The 21,830-nt window shown below is 39.6% G+C and overlaps 1 protein-coding gene across 4 annotated transcripts in view; it reads right to left on the reverse strand.

Annotated features, from left to right (window-relative positions):
* The window catches only part of PLCB4 (phospholipase C beta 4), a 382,602-nt gene that overhangs the window by 139,565 nt on the left and 221,207 nt on the right, over nt 1–21,830 (reverse strand). For all 4 annotated transcript variants that reach the window (XM_079783902.1, XM_079783900.1, XM_079783901.1 and 1 more), the window contains one exon: nt 11,425–11,523. In XM_079783902.1, the coding sequence (XP_079640028.1) occupies nt 11,425–11,508 (84 nt within the window). In that variant the 5' untranslated portion in view covers nt 11,509–11,523. The remainder of the gene's footprint in view (nt 1–11,424; nt 11,524–21,830) is intronic.

Genomic DNA, 21,830 nt, shown 5'->3' on the forward strand with positions numbered 1-21,830 from the left:
ATAAAGTAAATGGGTGACCAAAAGACCTAACCAGGTCTTTAAACAGCTCTAGTTTCCATTACTACACTCTAGAAAAAATATTAAAATTATATGTATGTATATTTTCCACATCCTATATATTTTCAAAAAAATGTTTCTTTGTGTAGGGGAAGAAAAATGTTTCCTTGACCCTCTTAGGATCCCTGGTTGGGTCTAAAAATTAAACCGACAAACACAGATTAGCAAAAACAAAAACAAACTTATTTAAAGTTTTACTTAACATGGAAACCCTCCTAAGGAAAGAAAGACAGTTAGACCTGAGTATTTTTATGCAACATTTGATGAAGAGTGGACAGTGAAGAAATATGACAGGGTAAGGAGTATGAGGTAAGTGCGGTAAACTGAGGGAGACTTTGCAAGAACTGTTTGTTCAGATTCTTCATGGGTGCCTTTGTCTTCGGAGAAGAGGATGCTTTTCCTCGAGGTATAGGGAGGACATCTCTCAAATGAGGGTTTTATGACCTGTTTCCAGGAAGAAGGGCTGGGGGAAGGTCAGTATGACCTTCCTGCTTCTGCTGTTTCCTTAGTCACCTTCAGCTTATAATATGCAATATGCCAAGGAACCATGTTTTTGGGTACTGTGACCTGAACCCCATCTTTTGGACAAGGTAGCCATTCTGAGTCATAATCGCATAATAGCTGTGATTCCTGTATGTTCTCTTTATCACTACATCAGTTCTGGAGACTGGCTCCACTGATTACTATATCTTGGAGAGTTGGCAATTCCTTAACTGATTTAAACTTCTCTTTCCTCATCTGTATAATGTGGAAATGATCTCATTTAATCCACACAATCACCTGAGGGCTTAAAGGGATTATTGATGTTAAGTGCTTAGCACTGTGCCAGGCACATTAAGAATAAGTCAAGATCTCTTTAAAATCTAGTATGTTCAACTCCTCTGGAAAAAGAAAAGTCTCTTATTGATCAGTTCCTTCCCCCTGTTATCTGTATTGCCTGTTTGGGGAGATTTAAAAACTTGAAATGGATTTCGTTATTTTTCCTTCTCAGGAAGCCTAAAACTCCTTACCTTGCCCAATGCCTAATGGTTCTCAAGCTGTATCATCAGAATCACACAGAGGCCCTAAACACAGGGACTGCTGGAGCCCGCAGCCAGAGTTTCCATTCAGTGGGTCTGGGGAGGGGCCTGATAACTGCATGTCTAACAAGGTCTCAAGTGCTGCTAATGCTGCTGGCCTGCTGGCCGGGACCACAGTGAGAACCACTGCAGGCTGGCTAGTACGAATCTTTCTGCTTAGCCTGTGACCAGCCACGGATTCAACCATTTTAAGTCCTGATTTTGCAATCTGAAAAATAAGGCTAAAAAGACGTACCTCACAATAGAGTTCACGTGAGGCTTTAAAGAAACAACATTTTTACGGCATTTGCACAATAATACCATTTGCACAGCACCTAGTCGTTCACACAGTGGCAGATATTTCTATTGTAAGCACTACAAAGTACCCTCTCCAAAAACAACCCAAACCAGTAACAACAACAAAATATTCCCTCATAATTTTTAGGAACAGGGAATTCACTCCCATTAAGTTGAGGTTAAAGAAATGCAATTTTGTTACTCAAGAAGGGACTGCAAAACTGATTCACTTTAAAATATGCTGCATATGGCATTGGACTGCTCATTTGTTCACACTTGAATGAATTCTATTAATTTACTGGCTAGACCACATGCATTAGCAGGGTACATTCCCAAAGAAAATGCATGGACAGACGAAGCCAGGATGTCTTTTGGGCCTCTTCACCATGAGCCTGAGATCGGCAAGGCTGCACTCCAGCAACCCTAAGTAAAAGGATGCCCCAACCACTGTGCTCCTGTGCACCCGCAGCCACAGACGTGATTTGAAAGAGCTAATGTTGAGCATTTTCCTATTCACTCTTCAGGTTGAAAAGAAGCCACAGAGAACCAGCACTGTCATGTTAGCCATTGAATTCTAACTAAATTCTTTAGCATAGCACAGTAATGTTTCAGAGACTTACATTGCTCCTTAGCTAGTTCCTTATATTTTAATTTGATTGATTGACTCATTATATACACACCTTATTTCTGCTTTGTGTTGTATTGTTTCGTTCCGTCAAACTTCTTCGGAACCTAAAGCCACCCCAGATTTCTTTCTCTAGTGGCCTAATGGATGCATCTCACGTCTCGCCATGAATAAGCAGTCCTTCCTGTACCCATGAATAGCATCCATCTCAAGTATTAGAGTTTTCTATAAGACTGACTCAGACACTATTTCATGGGTGAAATGCTTCTGTTCCTCTAAGGGATAGAGTTATCTTCTACCTTTGTGAAGAAATGAGGAAAAGCAAACTCAAAGAAACTTCAGAGGGCAAAAACATAAAAAAGAGAAGATAAGCAGAGACAAATTAAAGTGGAGCATCTTAGAAAAGAAAAGAAAGACAAGAGTGATTGCTTATGCAGCAAAAGCTGATACAATTTTAAAGGGAAAAAAGGAGGATGACTAAACTAAAAATACAATCCTACATTTGTAAGAGAAAGTGATGAACTAAAAGTAATTACCTGAATCTGAAAGTATCATCATCACCATCAAAACTAATTTGTTATTCATTTTTGTGTGACATTATTTGTCTTTTAAGGTAGACGTGTGCAAACTATGGCCTGTAGGTCAAATCCAATTGGCACCTATTTTTGAAATTTTTACTAGAATACAGCCCCTTCATTCATTTATGGATTGTCTATGTTCTGTGGCTGCTTTTGTGCTACAAAGATAAAGGTGAGTGTATGAGAAAGAGACTATGTAGCTCACAAAGCCTGGTCTTTTACAGAAACAGTATGTTGACCCCCGTTCTAAGCCTTTTCAACATGAGATGATCAATGACATAAAAAGAGCCTAAGACAACTGTGGTTGATTGCAAAGAGGGCCACAATCCTCCATCTCTTCTGTACCTACAACTCTTGCAATGTGACTTTGCAGCTCCTCCCACCAAGAAGTGGAGTACATGCCCCTACTCCTTGAGCCTGGCTGGCTTTGTGACTTGCTTTGGCCTACAGAATGCAGCAGTAGCTTGGGCGTACCGAAAAGAGAATAAACCCAGCCTGCTTGCAGGAGGATGACAGACAAGCTGGGATGGAGATGAGACCATCCTGCTAGGGCCATCCTAACTCAGCCTCCAGTCGGCCCAGTAAACACTTGAGTGAGCCCAGCCCAGATTGCTGACCCACATAAATGGTTTCTGTCTTAAACCACTGAAGGTGATTAGACCATGCCACCCAAAATATGCCACTTTGGCATATGAATTATTTGAAGCTGAAGGCAACTGAGAACCAACAGATACAGAAAGAAGGCTTTTCAGAGCTTCCCTTGTGTGAGTAAAGCAGAAACTTCTGAGACATGAGGACGTCCATAAATTCCCTTTCCAGGAGTTTTACAGCCATGCAGAAAGCTGAAGTCAGCTCCAAGATGAGCCTGCTCTACTTAGCACCCTATAGTGCATGTGTCATCTAACACATGTTTCCACTTCTCCAATCAAGGCACAGCTTCCTTTGCATCAAGGGCTGAGGCTCTTCTTTCTCCAGCTCACACTCAGAGGAGCTGATGGTGATGGAGGGCGGGTCAGTAAACTCTCTGATTTGAAATCACTTTTTAAGGAGTAAAGGAGCAAATGTGCTCTAAGAATCTATGTAGCAAGAACCCAGGTTATCCTGGACATCTATTAATCTGCCCCTCACTCTGAGTTAAGGCAGGGGATGAAAGCTGGGAGAAATTAAAAGCCATTTACTGGCAGAAACTTTAGGGTTATGATTATTAGTGCTAAGAGTTGACTGATAATAGGTTTTCAACAGTGTTCGTTGAGATACTGGCTGAACATTTTACAGAACAGACATGGTCTCAACTGTGATGACATATTTGCGCTGAAGAGGTATCCTCACTGGGAGCCTCATACACTTCTATTGGGAGCCTCTGGCACAGACATATTGTCCCCATTTGAGGTGAGAAGGGTGCTCTCCCAGACAGGTGAAAGGACCAGCTCAAGGTCATAATTTGTAATGTCAGAGTCAAGGCTCCAAACAAAGTCTTTTGGTTTCAAATCAACTTACTTTCTGGAACTTTCCAAATGATTCAGACCATTCCTTAACTGCCTAATTCTTGGATGACAATGAACTCTAGGCTTTCAGGGTTTGAGAGTATTGATAACTTTGTCGGTACTGGTGTTTTAAAGGCTGGCCTGAGTGTTTTTGCTAAACCCTGGTTGATGTGTGCAACTTTGGATTGTTTCAGCGTTCAGACCAACTGAATAAGTACCCAGGTGCCTAGTCACAGCTTTTCATATTGTGTGAGGAAGAGTCACATGGCTATGATGATAAGAAAGGTAACCAAAGGCAAATGAATGAGAAATCATATAATCTTTAGGTGAAAAAATACTCTCAAACCCACCCACTTTAACATCTGCTCTTTTCTAGCACTGAGATGTCAAGAAAGTTGTCTATGGAGCTAGAGCCAGTAAGAGGAAGGAATATGACTCCAGCTCACCTTCTTTAACTTCCTGGTGTCTCCAACCACACTCTCACATCTCCTACGCGCACTTGGCCCACACCCCCAGAAACGGTTCTCCACACAGCTACCAACACAACTGCCTCCAGATGTAAATTAGATCATGTCAGTCCCGGTTGGGAAGTTGCTTCCCATAACAATGAGAAAGAAAAATCCAAACTCCTTGTTCTGGTTCTACACCACTGATTCTCACACTTGAGTGTGCACAGAAGTTCTTCGAAGGGCTTATTCAACATACTGCTGGGCCCATCCGCAGAGCTTCTGATCCATCTCTGAGAATTTGCATTTCTAATAAAGTTCCAAGTGATGCTGGCTTGGGGAGCACACTTTGAGAACTGCTGCTCTATATGATGAGGCGTCTGCCTACTCAGACTTCTGTTCTTATCATGCACCCACACACAATGCCCACTTCAATCAGGATGCCAACAGTGGCCCTGGGAGAGGAGGACTGAGAAAGGAGGAACATGCATCCATTTGTTCATCCTTTTGGATAATTTAGTGTGCTTTTCAATTCCATTTTTGCTCATTTTTAACTAAATATTACGTGATTTCTTTTTGTAAAATATGTTTTTATTGATTTTTTTTAAAGAAAGAGAGAGATAGAAACATAAATGAGAAACATCAATTGGCTGCCTCCTGCACAATTCCTACTGGGGATCAAGCCCGTAACCCATGCATGTGCCCTGACCAGGAATCAAACCAGCAACCTCTTGGTGTGTTAGATAATGCTCAACCAAACGAGCCACACTGGCTGGACAATCTTCCGTGATTTCTATTACATGCAAAAAGTTTGTTCAATACTACAGAAAACATGACGATAAACACCATTCTTTCAGGAAGAGGATGCACTTAGTGTACCCGTAAATGTACTTCTTCTCTGGCGTTCCCGTGTTGGTTTTGTAATTGGCAACTTTACTGTCTGAATAATAAACAAAAGCCTCTATTTAATGCACCACCAACTATATCAACATTACCTCCCACTGAGAAAATCAACCCTCTTTTTCCCCCCATGTCTCTAATCCCTCATATTGTCCAACATCTGTCTGCACCCTTACTTTAAACAAAATTAATAACTTTTTCATTCTCTTTTGTCAACAATAATTAAATGCTTTGCCAACTTTCAGGTTGATTCTAAAAGTTGAAAGACAAACATTATTATCATTATTATTACCATTATGATGACTATGTAAGCATCCTTCTCTGTAAATACAAGTAATGTGCTATAACTCCACTTTCTACTCTTTGAGCCCAATATCCTGACCCTGTCAATACAATTCAGTTTAAGTTACCCAAAACTTGGGAATAAGACAGGAAGCTGGCTATATATTCTTTCAATGTTATACAAGAGCACTATCTAGAGATCAGCCCAAGAATGATTTCTTTCTATGAGAATACAGCTGTTTGGCTTACTATTTACCATTGTTTGGCCCAGCCTCTTTGAAGTTAGGTAGATAAGCTTCAGCGTTTCTTGTTCTATAGTGATGCACGGGATTTGTATCTGGTAGAAAAGATAATCCCAGAGGTTACAACTTTTTGGCCCCATAGAGTAGTGACCAGTTTGGAATCTAGTTGATAATACTTGATTGCTCTCCTTTCCTGACTATATTCAAACTCTCTTCCTCCAACACGCTTAGAACTAACTTGATCATCATGCTGCTGTCCTCACTGCAGAGTTAAATACATCTTTAAGTCAAAATACTTTCTCTGAGGGTTGTGTTTTTAGTCTTTTGCAGATTATATTTGAGAATTCCTCACTTCACTGATGAGCAGCCTGGGTGTGTAGGCTGCTTGGGCCTTTTGGAGCTTCACCACGTGGAGCCAAATTGCTCTGAGATTTCAAAACCACCTTGGAAATGTGGCCTGTCCACTAGCCTGGCTTTAGGTGTGTACTGATCCTGCACTTTGATCCTGGCTTTGACAAGTGCCATAACTGTTCCTGTTTTCCTGGTGGCAGTTGTATGCACCAACTGGCCCATTTATGTGCATGTTGGAGAGGGGGTGGTGGGTGGGAGGAGCTAAAAGTCAAGTATCTACCAGAAAAAGGTACTCCATCTGGGCAGCTTGCTCGGATGCATTAAAGTCCCATGGGTGAGAAAAAGGGGTGGCCCAAGCTGGGATCTATGATGTGGAGATGATGGGGCCAGTGATGGCCCAGGTAAATCATCTATAAAACATTTAAATACCTGGTCCAGCTGCCACTAAGAAATGACTGATGAAATTGTAGTTGAAATTTCAGTTCAACTAAGGTAACTGAAAACTGTTTCTTTTTTTTTTTTTTTTGGGGGGGGGGAGGGGGTGAGGTGGGGAGGGGTGGAAGATGGTATTTACAAATCTGGTTGTACAGTAGTTTGAGCTTATTGTCTAGAACTGTGCTGTCCTATTAGATAGCCACCAGCCACAGGTAGCTTTGTAAGTGTCAATTAAAATTACAAACAAAATTAAGAACTCAATGCCTCAGTCCCACTAGCCACATTTCAAGTGCTGAACAGCCACACTGCTAATGGGCAGCACAGATACAGACCACGTCCATTACTAAGTTCTTACAGTGATCACTGTTCTTTAGGATAGCAACATTCTTAAAGATACAGTTCTTTTAAATTTTGCCCTTGAAAGTTATGCAAAAGAGAAGGAGATCTCAGGAATCTAGATGGGAGAATTTGAGGTGAAAATGTAGGCAAACTGCTCAGGATGACAAGGAACTAGAATTTTCCATGTTTCACCTTTGGCTTGAAAGGGAGAGGGTTTTTTGTTGTTGTTGTTGTTTTGTTTTGTTTTTATTTGAGAAGAGGCATATGGGAAAGAGGAAAAGACAACAGATAACAAGACACACTTTGGCAGGGCTGACTAATGAAATTTAGTCAGCATGATCTCAGACATTTCATCTGAACGTGTCCTGGTGTGTGCTGCTACCACCCAATGTCCTTGTTCCTGGGACACGATGATATAATGGGTTTAGGAAGAGAAACAAACTAGAACTTGGAACAGAGAGGTAAGAAGGCACCGAGGATATGACTAATCACCAAGATTGTAAGCACCCAGGAATTCTAGGAAGGACTGGGAAGGCCCTGAGTAGCCAGGAGCAGGGGTCTTCAGCCCTTTACTATGGATATAAAAGGAAAGTCAGGAGACCAGCTGAGTTAGAGACATTTGGGTTGCATGTGCTTTAAAAAGCACTGCTGTTTCTGTTCTCTGCAATAGAAAAACCTCTATTTAAAAGATTTTATAACAAGCACCGCTTAGAAACAAAATGTATTTGCATCTAAGTAACTTCTAAGTCAAGCAATGTGAGATTAAAAAAAAAAATTAGAAGTGGCATGGGAATACAATTAGAGGCTACAATGCAGGATATATTCTGCAGTTTCTGAAATTTGGGGCTACTTCAAAAAAAATACCCCAGTAATGCAGAAATAATAAAATAATGCTTAAATACAATTGCACTGATCACATTTATTCATTTATTGATTAGATAATATATAATTTTAAAACCATGGCTAGTATTTTTTTTTCTGACCTAGTGAGTGCTCACCCACCTCTCTGCCTTCTTTAAACTAATCAGTGGAACATCATTTAATATTTAATGATGGCCATCGTGAGAGTTGTCATATGATGCTGAAACCATTTATGTCCCTTCACATGTGGTCCTTTTGCTATGACACTTTGGGAAGCTGAGGTTGTGGTTTCTCTAATTCTTGTTCCTCCCTTGTGCTATCAGCTGTCATTTCTCACTGCTGTTCATGTAAAACTTGTAAAAACAAACCTTCTCTGCTTATATTTGGTTGCCTTGAATATTTTAATGGCCACGGTTCCAAAAAACTGAATTTGATAGGACTTGAAAATAAAAAATAAATGGCTGTAGTCCACTTGAAATACTATTTGGCTTTCTGGTTTCATATCCTATATAATAAAAAGCTAATATGCAAATAGACTGAACAGCAGAACGACCACTTGCTATGATGTGCACTGACCACCAGGGGGCATATGCTCAAAGTAGGAGCTGCCCCCTAGTGGTCAGTGCGCTCCCACAGGGGGAGCACCGCTCAGCCAGAAGCCCTGAGTCAGGCTGATGGCTGGCAAGCACAGCAGCGGTGGTGGAAGCTTCTCCCACCTCTGTGGCAGCACTAAGGATGTCTGACTGCCAGCTTAAGCCATCAGTTGGACATCCCCTGAGGGCTCCCGGACTGCAAAAGGTGCAGGCTGGGCTGAGGGAGCCCCTCCACCCCCAGTGCACAAATTTCATGCACTGGGCCTCAAGTGTTGTTATAAAGAGACATATTTACTTTATGAAGTTTAAGTTTTTTGCTTAAAATCCTAATAAAATAGCACTTAAGAAAGTTGAAAGCTTAGCTAGATGTATTTAATACTTATTCATGATTTTTTTGTTCCTAGTTTTACCTAATTTTCAGAGGAACCTGAAAAAAAAGCAAATGCCTTTAGAAGAGCAAATAATCAGTATTTTCCAAATGTGAGCAAGTTATGAAGGATTAATAATCAAAGAAAATCATCACAAGAACAAAAAAAAATTCCATGATGACAAACTTCCAGTTCATCAAATCACATTTTGCTTTATCAAAAGAGCACATTTTCCTCTAATATGTTTCTGCTTATCTGATAGCAGTAGAGATGCTCAAGCAGTGATTGTATTTCATCTCTTCAAAATTACCTGCACTGAGTAACTGGAAGTCATGTAGTATTTTTTAGTTATCCTATAGTTTTCCAGAGCCTAGGAAACTGCCTTAGTAACTGCAAATCTTTGGAGACACTCTAGCAGATTCAGGGAGAGATGTCTCTCACCAGCTCATAATGAAGGGCAATGGACATCATCTTGGTGACACTGGTCCCCAGTGCACACCTGGCTTACTTGGAAGAAAGATTTACAAATGCATCTAAGCTAGTCCTTGGCCCTCTTTGCCAAGTTGTATAAAGTGGATAAAAGCAGTCAACTGCAATAAGCTTACGTTGTATTAGATTTGAACAATATCAGATTGTTGATATTAATAATTTTTTATTTCAAAGATAAAAGTGTCATATGGTTTACCCTAATATTTTGAATCTGTTGAGGTACAGATCCTGACCTGGTCTCAAGGATTACCAAGTCCTCTCACCATTTCAATTATCAAGAAAAATGAACAAATAAACCATAATGAGTTGGAATCAATTGCATCTAAAATCCCTTTGAATAGTAGACATCTACAGTGAATTAGTGAATTTAGCAGTTGTAGGCATTCTGCTAGTCCCTGGAGAGAGATAAGTAAAACATGGACCTTGACCTCAAGAAAATCAGAATATAGTAGGAGAGACAAAAACATTAAATAAACGTGAATGCAGTATAATATGTGCAAGGGGAGGTTAGTAGTAGCACAAAGGAGTTATCCATTCTTATTGAATGTGTCAAGGAAGATATTAAAGAGATGGAGAATTCTCATCTGGGTTCTGAAGGATAAGTAGGAGTTCATCAGTAAAACAAAAAGGAACAAGTTTATTTCAGAAAGAGAGAGCAGCAAATACAAAACATGTAATAGAATAGTTTATTGGGAGAATTGTGTGTTTTTATCGCTAAAGCAGAGAGTGTGTGTAGGAAATTGGTAGGAAATAAAGTTGTAGAAACAGGCCAGAGCCAAATTATGGAAAGCCTTATATTTAATTCTGAGCAGTTTCCTTTATCCTACAATAGGGAGTCATGATAGATATTTTCAAAAGGTTATTCTATAATCACAACTATGAAAAAGGAGAAAAAAAAAGAGTAAAGGAAAACTGCCAAAGAATTAACGATGGTTGTATTCACGTGGTGGAATACTATTTTCTGTTTCTTCCTATACTAGTAGAAGAATGTCATTAGCTGTCCTTTCTGAGAAGCAGCAAAGTTTCAGTTATACAAAGAGCTGTCCCTCAACATTTTAATTCAATACAAGGAATAGCCCATCCTTTGCCTTTCTCAATTTTGTTTACTTACAAAGCCACCGTGGTATAAATTTAGAGCGTATTATGAAACACATTTTGGAAAAATCAAGTCAATAAGTACTGAGTCACATCAGCCCACAGACTTTAAGCAAAGGCCTGATAATCTGAACCTCTAAGAGGGCTACAATCTAACTTTCAATTGATTTTGAAAGGAACCAACTCTGACTATAAATAAAGTCTTCAGATGTTTTCCATTTCACTTGACCTTAAAGGCAACACAGCTTCACCACACGCCCTTCTCCAATTCACCTCAGATTCAAGTACAATCTAAGAAAAACAAGGCATTTATAAGGCCAATGAGGCTTCAACTAGCTCCTCAACCTTCTGAACAGATGGGTGGTCCCAAGACCCTGCTCCATAAAAAGCCTGCAGCCACTCGCCACCTTGCAGGAACAGTAAGAGGCATGCAAAGCTTAGATCCAACTGTTCTATGTAAATGAAACCAGCAGAACAAATGACTAGCACAAAGTCAAATCACTATTACATTTATAACAAATAGAACATTTTATGTGGAAAGCCTGCCAAAAGCACTTCATTATGCAAAGACTGTTACTACATGAAACCCATCTGTAAATCGAAGATAATAACAGCAACAACCTTATAAGGTTGTTGTGAGGAATTAAACAATATACATAAAATGTTTTAGAAGGTTGTCTGGCACACAGTGAGCTCTCAATAATTTATAGCATCATTATCATCACATCTGGCACATGGCAAGTGCTCAATAAATACAGTATCATTATCATTATTATATCTCATAACTTGCCTCTTTCCAACTATTCCAACTTATAAATCTCAAAGATGCTCTTACTGTGTCAGAGACTATTTACTCAATACTGTAATTAAAATGAAATAATTATAAGAATGTTTTAAGAGGAAAGATTAATAACCCCTCTTTACCTCTTCATATCTGTCAAAAATTGCTCCTTCTTGCATAAAGGAAGGAACTTCCTTCTGCCAGTTAAATTCATAAGGTTTGGCCATGATTATATTCAAGACCTAAAAATAAAAAAAAAATAATATCTCATTAGTATACAACTTTAAAAACAAGCAAAGATCAAAGGTTAATCACTTTATATTTATGTGTTTGCAAAGCTTTCCTTCATACACGTGGAATAAGTCCATATATTGTCTTTTTTCTTTCTTCTTCCCTACATCTGACCCCAATTTCTCTTCTCTTTGTCTCTATACCTGGATAAATAATATCATTAAGAAATACCAGAGGTGTCTGGCCAGCGTGGCTCAGTGGTTGAGCATCCATCTATGAACCAGGAGGTCACAGTTTAATTCCCAGTCAGGGCACATGTCCAGGATTCGGGCTTCATCCCCAGTGGGAGGTATGCAGGAGGCAGCGTGATCGATGATTTGCTCTCATCATTGATCTCTCTCTCTCTCTCTCTCTCTCTCTCTCTCTCTCTCTCTCTCTCTTCCTCTCTGAAATCAATAAAAATACATTTTAGAAAAAGAAAAATACTGGAGGTAATCATTTGGGAAGCTTCCCCTCTCTCTTCAGATCATATAAAATAATAAGGTCACAGTATCAGATGGCACCAGATAAGTTAAAGGAACCACACACCTGAACCTATATGTAGGAGAGGGCTGCTGCAAAGCCTACACGAGAATCTGAAGGTGCCTGCATGGGCAGGAGGAGTCCACATGATGATGGAGTACAGAATCAGGTGGGAGTGGCTGGAATTTTTTATTGCCCTTGGTAAAGCCTCTCTCACTTCTTCCTTACTTGGGCCACTCAGGAACCAACAGAATGTCTGCTGTCTAGAAAAGATTGAGATGACTTTGAAAGAGAGCCCAGGCATGGTTCAGGGTGGCTGCCTGCACCTAGAAAAGCTGGGTGTTCCTTTTATCCACCTTTCTTAGTACTATGTACTATGGTGTACATTCAATAGCTGCAAGCAGGACATTTTAAATGTAAAGGTGAGCACCCACCAAGAAGCGTCAAACACTTAAGCAATGCCAAAGACATAGGACATACACGCCAAACACAGTTAGTAGGAGAACTTACCCAAGGAAACAGAGTTAATAGGACAAATAGCTTTGGCTTAAGTATGGTTGATATCCTCTGAGGGAGGAGAGAGTACATTCTGTTCCCAAAACATAATTAACTACAACTGTTAGAAATTTAAAAAAAGATGGTTGAGTTCAAACTTTTAGTAGAGTTATAAAGAATTTTTTAAATTTAAACAATTGTTTAATGTAAAATTTTTTAAAGAATTATAAAGAATATTCAAAATATGAATTATAAAGAGAACTCAGATGAAGTTGAGTCAAGGAATTCTCAAGAAATGCAACACAAAAAGAAACAGGAAGCATGACTGGAAAAATGCAGAGAAATGGGAACAGAAGGTTTAACAACCATACATTTTTATATCTCTATCTCTATTTCTATCTCTATATATTCTTTCCTCTTTGTACCTCAGCTACCCCATACACATATAACAATCTCAAAATCCAATCTTGATTAGGTCATAAAGGAAATGTCAGTATTTTTCAAAAGGCAGACATTACAATCACCATACTTATTGACCCAAACTAAGCAAACTTATAAATTAACTAGAGGCCCGGTGCACGAAATTCGTTCACAGGGGAGAGGGATTGTCCCTCAGCCCAGCCTGCACCCTCTCCAATCTGGGACCCCTGCCTGCCTGCCTGCCTTCCTGATTGCCCCTAACCGCTTCTGCCTTCCAGCCTGATGACCCCATAACCACTCCCCTGCCAGCCTGATTTATGCCTAACTGCTCCCCTGTCAGCCTGTTTGCCCCTAACTGCTGTCCCCTGCAGGCCTGGTCCCCCCCAACTGCTCTCCATTGCAGGCCTGGGTCCCCCACAACTGCCCTTCCCTGAAGGCCCGATCACCCCCAACTTCCCTCCTCTGCTGGCCTGGTCCCTCCCAACTGCCCTCCCTTGCTGGCCATCTTGTGGTGGCCAACGTGTGTCCACATGGGGGAAGCCATCTTTGACCACATGGGGGCAGCAATCTTGTGTGTTGGAGTGATGGTCAATCTGCATATTACTCTTTTATTAGATAGGATAGAGTGCTGGTGCATGGGTAGGGGCTGGCTGGTTTGCCCTGAAGGATGTACCGGATCAGGGTGGGGGTTCCCTTGGGGCATGGGGCGGCCTGGGCGAGGGGCCTGTGGTGGTTTGCAGGCCAGCCATGCCCCTGGAGACCCAAGCGGAGGCCTTGGTATCTGGGGTTTATTTATCTTCTACAATTGAAATTTTGTAGCCTGTAGCGGAGTCAAGCCTTCTGCTTGCTCCATGGCAGCAGCCATTTCTGTTGGGGTTTATGTATCTTCTATAATTGAAACTTTGTAGCCTTAAGCGGAGGCCTGGGCCATCCAGGGTGTACGGAAAGCTTGGCTTCCTCCATTGCCGGGGGCAACCCTAGCCTCCCGCTCTTTTCAGCTCCGTGGCTGCTGCCATTTCTGTTTGGACTTATTTATCTTCTATAATTGAAACTTTGTAGCCTTGAATGGAGACCTAGGCCGGCAAGGGCAGGCAGAAAGCTTGGCTTCTTCCATTGCCTGGGAAACCAAAGCCTCCCGCCTGCTGTCTGTGGCTGTAGCCATCTTGGTTGGGTTTATTTGCATATTCACTCCTGATTGGCTGGTGGGCGTGGTTGGTGGGCGTGGCTTATGGATGTAGCAGATTGATGGTTAATTTGCATATTACTCTTTTATTAGATAGGATGACAGTAAGTGCATAAAATCTGTACATATAGGAAAAAACATAAACTTATACACATACTTCTAAATAATTCTTAAATTCAGCAGACTAGTCAAAGCAACAATTATAAACTTCCTAGAAACAAATAATGGGAACATTGTACATCAAAACCTAGATATGTAGCATGAAACCAAAAAATAGTAAAAGAATGATCAGTACAAATGAATTGTTTTCTGAATTATTTTTATATTTAAAAAATTGGTAAGTATTGGGAGAAAGTGAGATAGAGATGAGGGCAGAAGGATGATAATGAGGAAGCATACTTACAACATTCACAGTGAAATGTGGGATGTAGTTACAAGGAGGAAAAGGTGAAAACAGTAAGAGAATACTATGCATAACTTTAATCAAAATATTTGAAAACCTAAATAATGTGAAAGGTTTACAAAATTTAAAAAAATGGCTCAAAAATGAGCAGAATACTTAAACAGACCACAGACTTAGGAATCAATTGAAAAAAATATGTAATAAAATATTAGGCCCATGTATTTTACAGGCAAGTTTTACCAAAACTTCAAGGAAAAGGTAAATCCTGTGTACCTACACATTTTCCAGGACATAAAAACAAGTAAAGCTAGTACCCGACTCATTCCATAAGCCCCATTATCAGAACCCAACAATGACATCCCAAGGGGGTTAATAAGAAACACACCAACCCTAGAGTTCATTATCACTTACAGAGAAAAAAATTCTAGCGAAAACATGAACATAAAGCAGATCTACAGATAAAAACAGAACTGCAAAACTCTCTCTGGCTGTCGTGGATGTGTTGTTCAGAATTAAACAACGACAGGGACCCAAGTGTGAACAGATGAAAAAAGACAGACAATAGAAACAATGTGGTGGCCTCCCTGGTTGACCAGACTGTGGAGAGGAGTGGGCGAAAAACCTCTCTTCTGCAGACCTTTGTGTGTTCTCACTCCTGCCAACTGTGCCTTTCCATATTTCCGTTTGGTTTTATGTTAAGGAGAATAGCAAGCAGCAAGAGACTTCTGATATAAAAAAAAAGGTCAGATCAAAAATGAAAATGAAGAGAAAGCTTATATCAACTTGCATCATCTTTCACTGGTTTAACTCTGGGTTCCCCAGGATCCTTTCAGCAAAAGAACACATCAATCCTCATTGTGTGATGTTTCTCAGACTTCACTACTATCCTTACTACTAATATAATCATCTCTACCTTGAGTACCAATTTCATTATAATGGCCTCATTATGTGAAAGATTTGGTGGGGGCTAATGGGAAAAGGAGATACTTTTGACCTTAATCTCTAAAGACACCTGCACCGGGGGCAGGTGCTCTTTTTATGGCTTACCTTCTCAGAGCTTTTGGGGCTCTGAACAAGGTATGAGTCATTTTTGCAAAATGACATTGGAGTATCCTGCATTTTTCCGGCTGTAAAATGGGAGCTGTTCCTTGAAGTGTCTCTGAAATACTTCTTAGAACCTGTCCTTAGGGGCAGCAGTTGGGTTATTTGATATAGATGGTACAACTATGACTTAACAGACTAGAAAAGGCTGACCCAGTCAATTGTGTTTAGCAGCAGTTTGATCCAGGTAATTGATTTTTAAATGGGAACAAATGAAGGTACATGTTGTAGTCCAACGGATTCCAGAGAAAGTTAAAGGGACAGCTATTTCTTTTAAAAAGCATAGAGGGGGGAACTGGTCACTCTATAAATACATCATTTTTGCAATTATCTCAAAGCCCCACCCACAGCTAACTAATACAAAAACGCTATTTCTGGGCCATGCCAAAGGTTCCTCTTCTCGAATTCTCTAACTTGCCTTCTAAGGACTCACTTACAAGATACTTCAAGGTTCAATTGCCTCCTCCACATCCTAGAAGAACACCACCTCCCCACATACAGAGCACAAGAAAGGGAAGGAACACGGGAAGTAAAGGCGGATTTACACAAAGAAGGGACATGTAACTAGGCACCCTGTACAGAGCAAACACCTTGAACAGCTACTGGAAGGAGGCCAGTGCACTTTTCAATAGTCTTATTGTTTTTAAATTCTTATGCAACTGGAACGGATTAGCTATGGCACTGGCTGCAGAGGAAAGTCCCTGGACTGTGGAGCTTGGCAAGGAGAGGACCATAGAGGAGGGGGGGGGGGGGGGTGTCCTAGGAGGTCTTGTTTTACAGCATTGGCAAAACCCTCCTTCTAAAGAAGATGACAAGAAACTGAAGGAGTTAGTAGGAAGACAACAAGGGAGCTAGGGTAGGCTGTTGGGAACCAAATATGCACATCATCCATAGAGAAGGCCTTCCTGGTATTCATCCATGCATCCATTCAGTTGGCATGAACCAAGGAAGAACAGCTCTTTGTCTGTTGGCCTACTGTGCCATGCACCTTTAAATCTTCTGGGTAGTCTCTAAGATTTACCACACCACCTATCCCAGATATGATGGTTCAATTTTGGAGTCAACTCTGCCTTTCTAGGCCAGCTGGATCAATCTTTGGCAAAGAATGTTGTGTTTCTGGACATATGCCTCATGTTTTGGTAGAGAACTGACAGAGGGAAGTCCATGAAGTCAGGTGTATTTAAGATCCTGAGTTAGATAGATTGAATGATGGCCCCCAAAAGATATCCCTATTCGGATCTCTGAGTATTACCTAATATGGCAAAAAAGAAATTTGGAGATGTGATCAATGGCTATCATCAACAAATCAACTAATGACAAGTGCTGGTGGGGATGTGGAGAAAAAGGAACCCTCGTGCACTGCTGGTGGGAATGCAGACTGGTGCAGCCACTGTGGAGAACAGTATGGAGTTTCCTCAAAAAACTAAAAATGGAACTCCCATTTCACCTAGTGATCCCACTTCTAGGAATATATCCTAAGAAACTAGAAACACTAATCAGAAATGATATATGCACCCCCCTATGCTCATAGCAGCACAATTTACAATAGCTAAGATTTGGAAACAGCCTAAGTGCCCATCAGCAGATGAGTGGATTAAAAAACTGTGGTACATCTACACAATGGCATACTACGCTGCTGTTAAAAGGAAGGAACTCCTACCATTTGCAATAGCATGGATGGACCTGGAGAGCATTATGCTAAGCGAAATAGGTCAGTTGGAAAAAGATAAATATCACATAATCTCACTCATTTGTGGAATATAATGAACAACATAAACTGATGAACAAAAACAGATCCAGAGACAGAGAAGCATTGATCAGATGGTCAAACCTCAGAGGGAAGGCAGGGGAGGGTGGGGGTAAGGGGAAGAGATTAACCAAAGGACTTGTATACATGCATATGAGCATAACCAATGGACACTAACACCAGAGGGGTGAGGACATAAGCAGGGTTAGGAGGGTGGGGGGACAAAAGGGGGATAAGGACACATGTAATATCTTAATCAATAAAGAAAACAAACAAAAAAAACGTTTTGAGATGCAGAAGTTATCTTGGATCATCCTCGTAGGCCCTAAATGCAATCACATGTGTCCTTTAAAAAGGGAGACAGAGGGTGATTTGACACAGACAGAAGTGGAATAGGCAATATGACCACTAAGGAAAGATTGGAGTGATGTGATCACCAGAAGTTGGGAGAGGCAAAGACTGGATTCTTCCATCCAGACTGGGGGGAGCATGGCCCTGCAGACACCTCGATTTCAGAGTTTTGGTCTCTAGAACTGGGAGCAAATACAGTTCCGTTGTTTTCAGCTACTACTTTGTGGCATTTTTTTTTTATAGCTTCTCAAAGAAAAGAAGACATTGGGCCTATTGAAGCTGGACATCTTCCTAAAAAGCCCAGCAAATTACCGTATCAATCTGAGAAGGTGCAGGCACAGCATTGAAGCGATGGGCAGCCATACATTTTTTTCAATTGAATCAAAGAAACACAGAAAGAAAGATACAGAATTAAATGTCATCTAGAAATGAATTCTGATAACTCCTGTCCTTGTATTCCAAAGCCCCTCTAAAGAGTAAAGATATTTCTACAGTATATCATTCCCCAGGATCCAGATGTCTTTTAACAGTTTTGTCCCTCAGCAATGAATACAAACTTTAAATAAACTTTGCAGCTTCCCCAAACCAACAAAGGCATTCTCGACTTTCCGTTTCTATTTGTGAAGAAATGAGTTTGTTTACAAAAGCATTTGCTTCCACTTGATAACATATAACATTTAAGTTCTAGGTTTATAAATTTTCTTAAGAGTATCTTTTATCTTTTACTTTCAACCTCATGACAAAAACAGTTGCATAAAGAATGAATCCCTTCCCTATCCAACCATACAAATCCTGTTAAACCAAATAACCCAGGACCTCAAATGACCCCACGATGAGAACAACCAAGGTTGTTTTTCAGAACAGTGTTGAGATAAAAATTTCCACTGACGAAAAGTCAATTAGTTGACTCTATCAAGCAGATTTCAATGTCTTGCTCTTCAATCTTTAAATAAGATATACTTATATTTCTAAAAACAGATGGACAGCTAGATCAGATCATCCAGAGCTTTTAAATAAATGGCTTTACTTCAAGCAAAACTCTAATTTGACACCGATCTATTGCACCATTAATGACAGTTTTTCCCATTTGCTAAAAATAACTCCATTTTCATCAAGTTATTAAGTAATCTTTTCAAAAATATATATATAAAAGGTTCAAGATGAAGAAACTGATAATAGGCAATGCTACTGAGGGTGAGGCAAGGGCATTCTTGTATATTTTGGTAGAAAATAATTCTGCAATACATTCCCATAGCCTTGAAATGTTCACACTTTTTGATCTAGTTATTTCTACTGGTAGGATTTATCCTAAATAAATGCATAGAAAATCTATGTAGTACAAAGATACTCACTGTTATGCTATTTATAGTAGAAAAAATATTGTCCTAATATGAGCATCACTAAGCAATTGGTTAAATATGCTATAGTATTTAAATATTCTGTGTCCATTAAAAATAATGCTTTCAATGAATAGTTATTTGATGAACAACATCAAATTTAGAAGTGTTTCTAAAAATATTCACAACTCTTGTGAAGCAAATGCTCTGAACATATTATTAAGCAAGTAAAAAAATTATATGCAAGAATGATTCAATTTTTTCTGCTATATACACATTTCTTATACACACATGCATGCACACATATACACATACATTTTTTAACAGGGAGAAAAGACTAGCAGAACATAAACCAAAATATAAGCAGTAGTTAGTTATATCTCGCTAACAGAATTTTAGGTGATTTTTATTTTCTTTAATACTTTCTGTATTTTAAAAGATTCATAGTGATTTTAATTTTTATATTCAAGAAAAATTTCTCTAAAGTAAAGAGATGACATTAAAATTTTACTTTATTTTTCTTCGCATAAATCAATTTTTAAATAATGTCCATATTTTCCACCACGATTTCTGGCAAGAATAAACAGCAGGAAGAGACTAATAAAACTGTAAACCGTTCCCCTTTTCCTTTCAAGATTTAAAATCTTGACTGTACATTGGGAGCCTTCACACACAACAATTATGACTGATTCTTAGGAAGGAGTTACTTCATAACACTGACTGGAACTTTGGTATTAATTCTGAACCCTCTCCTATACTTAAATTTGGAAATAAACAGATTTAGTTGGTGTGGGAGTTAGTTTTTTATGAATTCTGAATTACAAAAATACCTAAGGCCTTTGCCATGACAAATCTATTAAATGTATCCTAAATGTACAATAAGTATATTTATTTATCAATATAGCCCCTCCTGATTTAAAATAATTTCCTGGCATTTTTAAAAAACACAAACTGAATAGGAATAGCATAAAAACAGCAAACATCTCATCTTTGTCTCTCTCCATCTCAACAGTCATAATTAGGAGGCAAATGTAACTTAAAAGTACAAAATTACAAAATAGATGAGTGAAATTATTAACGTGAATTGACTTTATTAGAATCTGATGAGATATGCAGTTTCCCAAGAAAAGAACTGATTTGTTTCAAAAGATTATTCAGATGGTTGTTTGTCTTCCGCAATTGCCTTGGGAATGGCACCTAATGAGATAGCCAGCTCTCCAACATCCTCTTGAACACATCAAATGGCTGACATTGTATTAAAAGTAGTTGTTGATGGCCCTGGCTGGGTGGCTCAGTTTGTTGGAACATCCTCCCACACACCAAAAGGTCATGAGTTTGATTCCCAATCAGGGCATATACCTACGTTGTGGGTTTGATCCTTGGACAGGGCTCTTATAGGAGGCAACCCATCTCTCTCTCTCTCTCTCTCTCTCTCTCTCTCTCTCTCTCTCTCTCTCTCTCATCAATAAACATATCTCAGATGAGGTTAAAAAAAATAGTTGTCTGTGACTGGGGTTTTCTGACCTGATAATGCCTCCCAGAGACCCAGGTTTAGGGAGCCACACCGGTGGACAGATGTTGAGAGCAGCAGGGGCCTGTCTCCCTCTACATGAGGCCTTTTGAGGTGTCTTTCTTATTCCTAAACGTTTAGTAAGTCCCTGGCTTAACAGTATTTTGATCTTTCATAAATAGAAAATACATTTGCATATTAATGACTTTTAGAGTAGAGAATGACTGCTAAAAAGAAATTTGGGTGTGATCAAATGCAAGATAAATCAATGTTTAGAATATGAAAATATATAGTGTGTATGGTAGAAACCTGGAGAAATGTATAATTAAACTGGGCTTTTCTCTGGCTTCATGTAATAACAAACCTTTTTTTTAGTAAGCTTTTTTTTTTTACTTATTATAAAATTCTGCAAAGTAAAAGGCATCTTATTTCTTTTATGCCTCTGAAAGAAAGTACTTGTTTTCACTGACAAAGGGGGCACACCAAACAGCAGAATTTATTTTATTACTACTGAGTATGTAAGATAAACAGTTAACTTCAACAGCCCTGAGAAATACAACAGTCCCGGAAAATAAGACAATTAGGCAAACTTGGAATACTTATCTACAAAGGAGTGGATTTTTTTCTTTCTAGCAAAAGTAGAAGAACTTGCCACTGTTTTCAAGACCAGAACTAACAGAATATATGGGGAATGTGTACAGTTTACCATAAACAGAAACAATTCTCCCTGAGTAGTAGGCATTAGCCCTACACAATAAGATTTAGAAGAGTTCAGTCCTTCTCACTCCCACAATAGGATTCTGATAAGGTCTGGGGAAATAGAAAACAAAATGGCAATGGGACATATTAAGTTTGTACTGTTTTCAGTGGAGCTCATAAATAGATTATACAAATAACTGTCTCTCTTGGACATTGTTTCACAGTGTTCTTAATTGTGTAGATAAGATAGAAGTCTGTGGCTTTGTTGCTGGAGAGCCCAGGGGTTCCAGGGTGGGGACTATTAGAATGGGGTTTGCCTCTTTACTGGCACACCCTTTGAACTATTGAGAGTAAAATCTGGATAGCCAATGTGGGGACTCAAGCCAGGTGTACAGGGGAAAGAGCGGAGAAAATTTAGGCCCCATGGACATGATCAACGGTTCTCAAAGTATGGTACCCAGACAGCAAACATCATCTGGAAACTTACTAAAAATGCAAAAAAATCTCTGGCCCTACCTAGATCTTTGAATCAGAAAATCTGGGGTGGGGC

This window comes from Cnephaeus nilssonii (genome assembly GCF_951640355.1).
Source record: "Cnephaeus nilssonii genome assembly, chromosome: 11".
Classification (NCBI taxonomy): Eukaryota; Metazoa; Chordata; class Mammalia; order Chiroptera; family Vespertilionidae; genus Cnephaeus; species Cnephaeus nilssonii.